Consider the following 9,698-nt stretch of genomic DNA (forward strand, 5'->3'; position numbering starts at 1 on the left):
AAAAGGTCTGATTTTTACATGGCAAAAAAAATGATCCAATTTCTATACCTCCTAAAAATCGAAAAATCTAATTTCTACATCCTAAATTAAACGATTTTACATTTGAGATTAACACTCTAACAATCCACAATTCGAAGAAATACCAGTATCAACCAAATATTAAAATAAAAAATATAATTTTTGGTATTTAAATAGTATTTTTATCCTATATTTCAAAATTTTAGCCACAAATTTAAAATAAAATAAAAATAACTATGTAGAAACTAAATCGGATAATAAGATCGTGGCATCACTTAAGTCAACTGAGTCTTCAAACGGCAAAAGGAAATTTGCTCAAGTTTTTGCCAATTTAAATGAACACCTTAATAATTAGGTGACATTAAGCATACAACTCTTCTGTATCAAAAAAAAAAAAAAAAAAAGGAAAAATAGAAAACTGAACAAGGTACTTTGTTTAATAATGAGGAACCCTACATGTTGTTGTGTTGTTCAGCTTGTAATTCAAGCTGTGGTGGTGCTTTTGCTGGCTTTGTTATGTGGAGGCTCAGAACGAGAAGCCAAGGCCTTACTTAGGTGGAAAGAAACCCTCCCAGCCCAACCAATTCTTGATTCATGGGCTTTTCAAGCTCAAACTCAAAGCCCGTGTTCATGGAGAGGGATCACTTGTGATTCTCAAGGCAGTGTGGTTGTCATAAACTTAGCATACACCGGACTTACAGGTACTCAATGTGGTTAAAATGATAAAGAATGCACATATACTTTTATCATTGAATAAGATGGCAATTAGATTTTCGAATACGTTGAACTTGGACTAATTTATTCTTGAAGAAAAAGAAATATCAATTAAGTCCTTTAAAATAGTAAATGGTGGACATATATATTCTTTTGTTAATAAATAGTGTAAAACGAAATTAAATTGTCTATATATTTCACTATTTACAATGGTGTATGTCTCGTTACTATCACATGAGTAAAAAAAAATATTGTTTTGGATATTAAAGCATTTATTATTTTTTGAATCTTTATATATCATTTATCAACTATTTTCTATTTATCACAAATTATATCAAAATAAATGAAATTTCGCTTCAAAAGTTATTATTTACATTACTATCTTTTATAGATAGACATATCAAAATAATTAACAGTATATATAAACATCACTGTTAGATTTTAGTTGATAAATTGATAGAAGGATATCATGTATGTTTACCGTTTGTTATCTTAAAATACTAAATTGATAATATATATATATATATATATATATATATATATATATATATATATATATATATATTTAAAGACTAATTTATGAACCTAATTATTATTTTACTCTTTATCATTTTACTAAAATCTTCTAAGGTGTCCTTAGCTAACTACTTTTAATTTTTATAATTTTATAAAATAAATTTTTCAACAAATAGGATATGCAGTATTAATGTTTTTATATAAACTATTATATAATTTCTTTTAGATAATTCTGTTTTAATTTCTTTTTTATATAATTTTTATAATTTTATAAAATAAAATTTATTCAACAAATAAAAAATATATAGGATATTAAAATTTAGATTATTGATATAAATGAATATTTTTTATAATATGATTTGTTTTATATAATTAAAAATTTTCATGTGAAAAATTATGAAATTAATATTATATAAATATTATTTATTATGATATTTTAAAAGTGATTATATAAGTAAATTATTTTCTCTATGTTATTATCTACTTACAAAATATTATACATTTTAGTGTTTCAAGGAGTTTGTCACCTGATACATATATATGTTTAGTAAACTTAAATAATATTATAGTAGAAAAATAAAATTATAAGATATAATGCAAATATAGATATAATGTTTCAGTAATTAAGAATAACATCAACGAGTTATGACATTATATTTTTTTAACATTATTATTATAACTAAATAATATTAAAAAATATAAATAATTAAAAAACATAAAAGTGATATAAGATAATATATAATTAATAAATATAATTAGATTAAAAATAGTAAAAGAAAACTTAAAAATATTATAAGAATTTCATATATTATAATATTTTAGGAGTTAATCACCCACCATGTAGTGAGCAAATTATTTAGCGAACTAAAATAAAAAATCGTGATTATCAACTAAATTTTTCAAATAATTATGCAAAACATTAACAATGATAGAGAAAACGAGTAAAAGGCATAAAATTATATAATAGGAGATAAAAAAATGTGAAATGAATACTGATTTATATATAGTAATATAAATATATAGGTGAGAATAAAAAGAAAGAATTTATTAATTAATTTATATATATTAAAAAAATAACATGACTATTAAAAATACGGAGTAACCTACATATACGCATGAGTAAAAAGAAATTAAATAGTAAGACTAAACACTACCTAAGAAAATTAAAAAATAATATGATGATAAAAAAAATTATAAAATAATAATTTTATTAAAATATTTATGTGACAATATTAGAAGTTATTTAATATGTCAAGCGTTCATTGTGTCATTATTTAATTTTTTTTTTATACATTATGAATAAATATATATAGATAGATAGATAAATAATAAATAGAATTTCATAAAATATAATTTATTCTTCAAATAAGATATGCAATATTCAAATTTAAACTATTGATATGAATTGACCTTTTTTATAAAATTAGATAATTTAATATATAAAATTATGAAATTAATATTAAATTGATCATATAGATGTTATTCTCTATAATAATTTAAATGTAGATTTACAATAGATGTTTTTTTCTATGTTATTGTTGTTATAGATGACATGGCAATTTGATATGAAACATAAAAGCTTAAATGTCTATTTCTTTTAATATATTATAATAAATGTCTAGAGAGTTGTCCAATTTCTTTCTCTCAAAAAAAAAAAAAAAAAAAGATGCTATGTGACATATATGATATCTCCATTGACAAAGCAAAAAATAATATGTCCACACCAAAATTAAATAGTATGTATTTGTGTATAAATATATATATTGTTTAACTTATTTTTAATGTGTATTTTATATTATTAGTTAAATTTGATAGTTAATTTTAATGTATAATTAACACTATTTTAAAAAATGTTATTTGTATGCCAAAAATTAGTCACTACATATTTATGTATAAATATATATATTGTTTAACTTATTTTTAATATCTATTTATATTTTAACATGTATTTTATATGGATAGCTGAATTTTAGTATGTACCTAGGTAGGGGTGGCAAGCGGGGAAGACCGCCCCGCCCCGCCTAGTGAGGCGGTTCCAAAATTCCACCCTGTCCCGCCTAACGGCGGGCTGGCGGGCTTAAGCCCGCCAAATATCCTTTTTTTTTTAATTACTTTTAACTATTATAATTTCTAAAAGCATAAAAAAATTATAATTTTTATATTCACAAATATTAAAGTCTTTGTAATTATAAATAACTAATAAATATAATTATAAACCAAGTTTTCATCAAAAAAATAATTATAAATATTGTTTTCAAAGTAAAATAAATATAATCCAAACATAATTATAAATATTGTCTCCAAAACAAAATAAACATAATAAAAAACACTCAATTTTCATCTTCATTCTCTTGTAAATTGGGTTGGGGGAAGTTGGATTTTGTCAAAAAAATTACAAAAATATCCCTTATAAAAAAAAACACTAAGCCCAGCTGGGAAGCCCGTCCCGTCCCGCCAAAGTCTGCGGTTTAAGAGGGCTTTTACTATTTGGCGGTCCTAATTTTCCAACCCGGCCCGCTTTTTTTGGCGAGTTATTCGGGCGGGCCCGGCGGGTTTAGGCCCGTTTGCCACCCCTATACCTAGGGCTGTCAATATATACCCTACCCGCGGGTACCCAATCCGGACCAATAGGGTTGTCTATCCTACCCACTGCGGGTAGGGTAGGGTAGGGTACGAATTTACCTGCGGGTAGGGTAGGGGGTGGGTTTAGGGTATATCCTATCCTACCCTACCTGCATCCTTAATATATTATATAATATGTATAAAAGTTATGTATGTAGTGAAGATAGTGAGTGTTGAACTCACAATCTTCCTCTTATAAAAACTTGAAATAACTACTAAACTAGTTGATGATCATATTATTTGTAATTTTATGTTGGATTTTTTAAAGATTTTATTGTTTTTAATTTTAATCTGAATTTATTTTTTTATTTTCTATTTTATTAATATGTATAAAATTTGGAATAGTTGAATTTTATATTTGCTTGAAAATTTTTTTTTCTACGGGTAGGGTAGGGTTTAGAACTTTAGGGTGCGGCCGTGCGGGTAGAGTTAGAGTTGAGAGATTCTCAACTCGCGGATAGGATAGGGTAGAGTTTTAAGAAAGTTTTCAACCCGCAGGTAGGGTTAGGGTAGAGTCCAAACCCTACCCTACCCTACCCATTGCCAGCCCTATATGTACCTAGCATAATTGATTACATTTTATAAGGTAAATTCTGACTGTTTTTGGCTAATTTATTTTGGAGAAAAGGACAAATCGATCGTGAATTTATTTTGGCTAATTTTATATGGAGATTTCAAAATACATTTAAGTCCATGACCTATCCAAAACATGGACACATCAATCTCTAGGTCTAATTTGTCCCATTTTAAAAAACTCTCAAGTGTGCATTCATATCAACCAGTTCAGTACAACGGGAGCCACGTTTGATTTTTCTGTTAAGTCTAACAGACCCAAGTGAATATGAAGGATTAATATGTCTAAATTTTAAAAAAGTCAAAAACTTAAATATATTTTTAAATCTTCAAAAACTTAAATATTTACGAATTAAAAGGTCAATGAACTATTTGTCATTTACTCTTTATTTTAGTTACCAAACATTTTGGTTTATTTATTATGTTCACTATTCCAATCCCCAAGTAAAATCTCTACTTTCTTGTCCTTGCAGGTACCCTTGAAAACTTAGACTTCACTGCTTTTCCCAACCTCCTACGACTTGATCTCAAAACAAATAATCTTAGAGGCACCATACCCCAAAACATTGGGATACTCTCAAAACTTCAATTCCTTGACCTTTCCACCAATTCTCTCAATGGCACTTTACCTCTTTCTATTGCAAATCTCACCAAAGTCTATGAGCTTGATGTGTCAAGAAATAACATAACAGGAACACTAGACCCTCGCTTATTTCCTGATGGAACCAATGAGCCAAGAACTGGCCTCATTAGCATCAGGAATTTCTTGTGTGAAACAACCCTTTTAGGTGGAAAAATTCCAAATGAAATAGGCAACATAAAAAACTTGACATTGCTAGCTTTAGATGATAACAACTTTTATGGGCCTATACCTCCATCTCTAGGAAATTGCACACATTTAACTGTTCTTAGAGTGAATCAAAACCATTTCTCAGGTACAATACCTTCTAGTATTGGCAAGTTAACAAATCTAACAGACTTGCGGTTTCAAATCAACAACTTAACCGGCACGGTGCCACGAGAATTCGGAAACTTGTCTTCATTAGTTGTACTTCATCTGGCTGAAAACAACTTTGTTGGAGAATTGCCACCTCAAGTGTGCAAAGGTGGAAAGCTTGTCAACTTCAGTGCAGCACACAATAGTTTCACCGGTCCAATCCCAAGAAGCCTTAGAAACTGCCCAACATTGCATCGAGTTCGAATCGAGTACAATCAGTTGACAGGCTATGCAGATCAAGATTTTGGAGTGTATCCGAACCTCACTTACATTGATTTCAGTTACAACAGGATTCGAGGCCGGTTATCTGCGAAATGGGGTGCCTGCAAGAACTTGCAACTACTTAAAATGGCTGGCAATTCCATAAGAGGCTTTATTCCAGAAGAGATTTTTCAACTGAAGCAGTTAGAAAGTCTTGACCTGTCCTATAATCAAATCTCAGGGAAGATTCCTTCACAAATTGAAAATGCAAGTCGCTTGTATGAATTGAAGTTGGGTGGCAACAAACTTACTGGTATGACACCAGAAGAAATTGGAAAGCTTTCTAATTTGGTGAACTTAGACTTGTCCAAGAACATGTTGTTTGGACCAATCCCAAATCAGATAGGGGATTGCACCAAGTTGCTGAGTTTAAATTTGAGCAACAATCACTTGAATGGCACAATCCCTTACCAAATAGGAAATCTTGCATCCTTGCAAGAATTTTTGGACCTGAGTTACAATTCATTTTCAGGGGAAATTCCTGCTGATCTTGGTAAGCTTGTGAATTTGGTAAGCTTGAATCTCTCTCACAACAATCTCTCCGGTCGAATCCCCAAGTCCCTTGGTGAAATGTTGAGCTTGTTAACCATCAACCTCTCTTACAATCATCTGGAAGGCCCTGTGCCTAGAAATGGCATATTCAACTCTTCACTTCTTCCAATGGATTTGAGAAACAACAAAGGTTTATGTGGCAATATCCAAGGTTTGCAACATTGTGAAGACTCAGTCACTGAACCTGTTGATGGAAGTAGTAAAAGAAATGAAATAGTAATACTTTCTGCTGTTACATTGGGAGGTATTTTGTTTCTTTCATTGGTGTTAGTTGGGATTTTGTGCTTCAAGAAAAAGCCAAAATCAACAGTTTCAAAACAAAACTTTTCAGCAAGCATGAGAGAAAATCAAAATCTGTTTTCAATTTGGTCATTCGATGGCAAAATTGTCTACAGAGATATAATTGAAGCTACCAACAACTTTGACAGCCGTTGCTGCGTCGGCGAGGGAGCGATCGGGAGAGTTTACAAGGCAGTTATCAAAGGAGGCCAACAAGAAGAAGTATTTGCTGTGAAAAAGTTGAAATGTGAATCAGAAAGCTTAGATGTTGAGAGTATAAAATCCTTCCAGAGCGAAGTGGAAGCCATGAGAGAAACGCGCCATAGAAACATTGTGAAACTCTATGGATTCTGCTCTAACAAGACACACACATTCTTGATCTATGAGTATTTGGATCGAGGGAACTTAGCTGAGATGCTTGGAAATGATATCAAAGCATTGGAACTAGATTGGCCTAAGAGGGTGAACATTATCAAAGGCGTTGCGCATGCTTTGTCCTATATGCATCATGATCACACTCCTCCATTGATTCATAGAGACATATCGAGCAAGAACATTTTGCTGTCCTCCAATCTTGAAGCTCGTGTCTCCGATTTCGGCACTGCTAGGTTCTTGAAGCCAGATTCATCGATTTGGACGTCGTTTGCAGGCACATATGGCTATGCTGCTCCAGGTGCGTATTGGCACTTTTTTATAGAAAAAAAAAAAAAAAAAGGCCGAAACTTGTATTATTTAGTATTTATTAATTATCGCCATAATTAATGAATATTAAATAAGACAAATTATAACTGTTTTTAACTAATTTTCTTTGGTTATCAAATATTTTTTGGTGAGTAATTCTCTACATACAAGTGATTTTTAATACAAGTTATACAAGTCATTTATATTCACGCTGTTTCACGTTTTTTTTTGCCTCTTTTTCTTCTTCTTCTTTCTCCGTGCTTCCTCTTCCTCTTCTTCCGTGTTTCTTTTTCTTCTTTTTTCATAATTTTTCTCTCTCGTTATCATCGTTATCAAGACCACCTCTTCCTCCTTTTTTTTATTGAAATTTCTTCTTCTCTTTTCGTTTTCTCTTTCTCCTTCATCAAAATCACCAGAAAAAATGAAGAAACATTATTTAAGGTACTGTTTTACTGTTCTTCTAAATTTTTTTTAAGTTTGTCTCTGTCATGTGCCTAATCCTTAACCAGCAAAACATTAAAAGATTTCAAAAAGAAATATACTCTATATTGGGTGTATTTCTTAAATCATTTGGGTGTATTTCTGTAATCGTTTGGTTTATTTCTGTAACTGTTTGGGTGTATTTCTATAATCCTTTGGATGTATTTCTGTAATCATTTGGTGTAATTTTGTAATCGTCCGGGTGTATTTCTGAAGTTTCATTATCTTCAAAACAATTTCAAAACTTGATTTCAGAAACCATAAAAATAAAAAAAAAACAGAAGGAGATCGAAGGCAAATAGAGAACGCTTTTCTATACAAATCATACAAGTCATTTATATTCACGCCGTTTTCACGTTTTTTTTTTTTTTGCCTCTTTTTCTTCTTTTTCTTCTTTCTCTATGTCTCTTCTTCTTTTTCTTCTTAAAAAAGGAAACGAAGATGAAGCACGCGAAGATGGTTCAATAACGCACGTTAGGCCCAACTTATAAGACTTGTAAACAAAAATGACTTGTATGTGTAGCACTCCTCTTTTTTGGTTCAGAATCAAATTCTTGAAAACTGAAATGTTTGGTAGAAAAAAAAAATTAGCAAAAAATAGTCATAACTTACTTTATTTAACATTCATTCATTGTTGTAATAAATGTTAAATAAGACAAGTTTTAAATATTGAAAAATATAGTGCATGTTTGGGCGTCATTATTTTGTTAAAAAAAGATCTTTTTTCAATGAAAAAAGATCTTTTTTTATTTTTTAACGTGTTTGGCAAATTTCTAGTAGTAAAAGTAAAAGCACTAGTAAAATCAAAAAAAGATCTTTTTTGAGAAGCTGTAATTTACATCTTTTTTTAAAAGATCTTTTTTCCTTAAAAAAAAAAGATGTTTTTCATGTAATAAATAAACAAAAAAGTACTTTTATATTGTTATACCCAAACATTATGGGCTTGTTTGGGTGAGCTTTTAAAAAAAGATCTTTTTTTGAGTTATCTTTTTTTAAAAGATCTTATAGAGAAGTAAAAGTAATTTTATGTTTGGATATCTCATGTAAAAAGGTCTTTTTATTTATCAATTATGTTTGGGTATAACAGTATAAAAGTACTTTTTTGTTCATTTATTACATGAAAAACATCTTTTTTTTAAGGAAAAAAGATCTTTTAAAAAAAGATGTAAATTACAGCTTTTCAAAAAAGATCTTTTTTTGATTTTACTAGTGCTTTTACTTTTACTACTAGAAATTTGTCAAACACGTTAAAAAATAAAAAAAGATCTTTTTTCATTGAAAAAAGATCTTTTTTTAACAAAATAATGGCGCCCAAACATGATAAAAAGACCTTTTTACATGAGATATCCAAACATAAAATTACTTTTACTTCTCTATAAGATCTTTTAAAAAAAGATAACTCGAAAAAAGATCTTTTCTTAGAAGCTCACCCAAACAAGCCCATAGTTTCTTTACATTTTTACTGGGTGTGACAGAACTCGCTTACACGATGTTGGTGACTGAGAAATTGGATGTGTTCAGCTTTGGCGTTTTGGCCTTAGAAGTTATTTCAGGAAAGCACCCCGGTGATGTTGTTCTTCACATAAAAGCTTCTAGTCAATCAAGTATAAACATGATTGAAGTTTTAGACCCACGCCTCTCACATCCAACCAATGAACATATTCTGAAAGAGTTGACCTCGATTGCAAATGTAAGTCTTTCGTGTTTGCAGACAAGCCCTCAATCTCGGCCATCCATGCGAAGCATTGCTCGACTGCTTGAAATAGAAGCTGCAGACAACTATTGATTATTGAACTATTTCTTTGCTTTTTCTCTTGATCTGGGTTTGCAATATTAAGTTGTTTAAATAGAATCATGCATGTATTGACTTGGATATCACTTGGAAGAAAGTCTAATTAAGATACATTGTTTACAATAAATTCAATAAATAATAGTTTTTTATTTTGTTTATTCAAATTTGTTTCAGACTTTCAGCGCAATTAAATCGATTAAAAATTTTTTTAGT

At 29.7% G+C, this 9,698-nt stretch overlaps 1 protein-coding gene across 3 annotated transcripts; it reads left to right on the forward strand.

Annotated features, from left to right (window-relative positions):
* The first annotated feature begins 283 nt into the window (after positions 1 to 283).
* LOC112786571 (uncharacterized) lies at positions 284 to 9,649 on the forward strand. 3 transcript variants are annotated; one of them, XM_072229411.1, is made up of 3 exons: positions 284 to 719; positions 4,917 to 7,205; positions 9,169 to 9,649. In XM_072229411.1, exons 1-3 carry the CDS (start codon positions 461 to 463, stop codon positions 9,477 to 9,479), a joined length of 2,859 nt encoding a protein of 952 aa, XP_072085512.1. In that variant the 5' UTR covers positions 284 to 460; the 3' UTR covers positions 9,480 to 9,649. The 3 variants fall into 3 exon arrangements, with proteins under 3 accessions (XP_072085512.1, XP_072085514.1, XP_072085513.1); XM_072229413.1 differs by having other exon boundaries at positions 307 to 719; positions 9,215 to 9,649; XM_072229412.1 differs by lacking the exon at positions 9,169 to 9,649 and adding an exon at positions 8,126 to 8,326 and having other exon boundaries at positions 307 to 719.
* The last annotated feature ends 49 nt before the right edge of the window (positions 9,650 to 9,698 follow it).

The sequence above is a fragment of the Arachis hypogaea genome, chromosome 20 (genome assembly GCF_003086295.3).
Source record: "Arachis hypogaea cultivar Tifrunner chromosome 20, arahy.Tifrunner.gnm2.J5K5, whole genome shotgun sequence".
Classification (NCBI taxonomy): domain Eukaryota; kingdom Viridiplantae; phylum Streptophyta; class Magnoliopsida; order Fabales; family Fabaceae; genus Arachis; species Arachis hypogaea.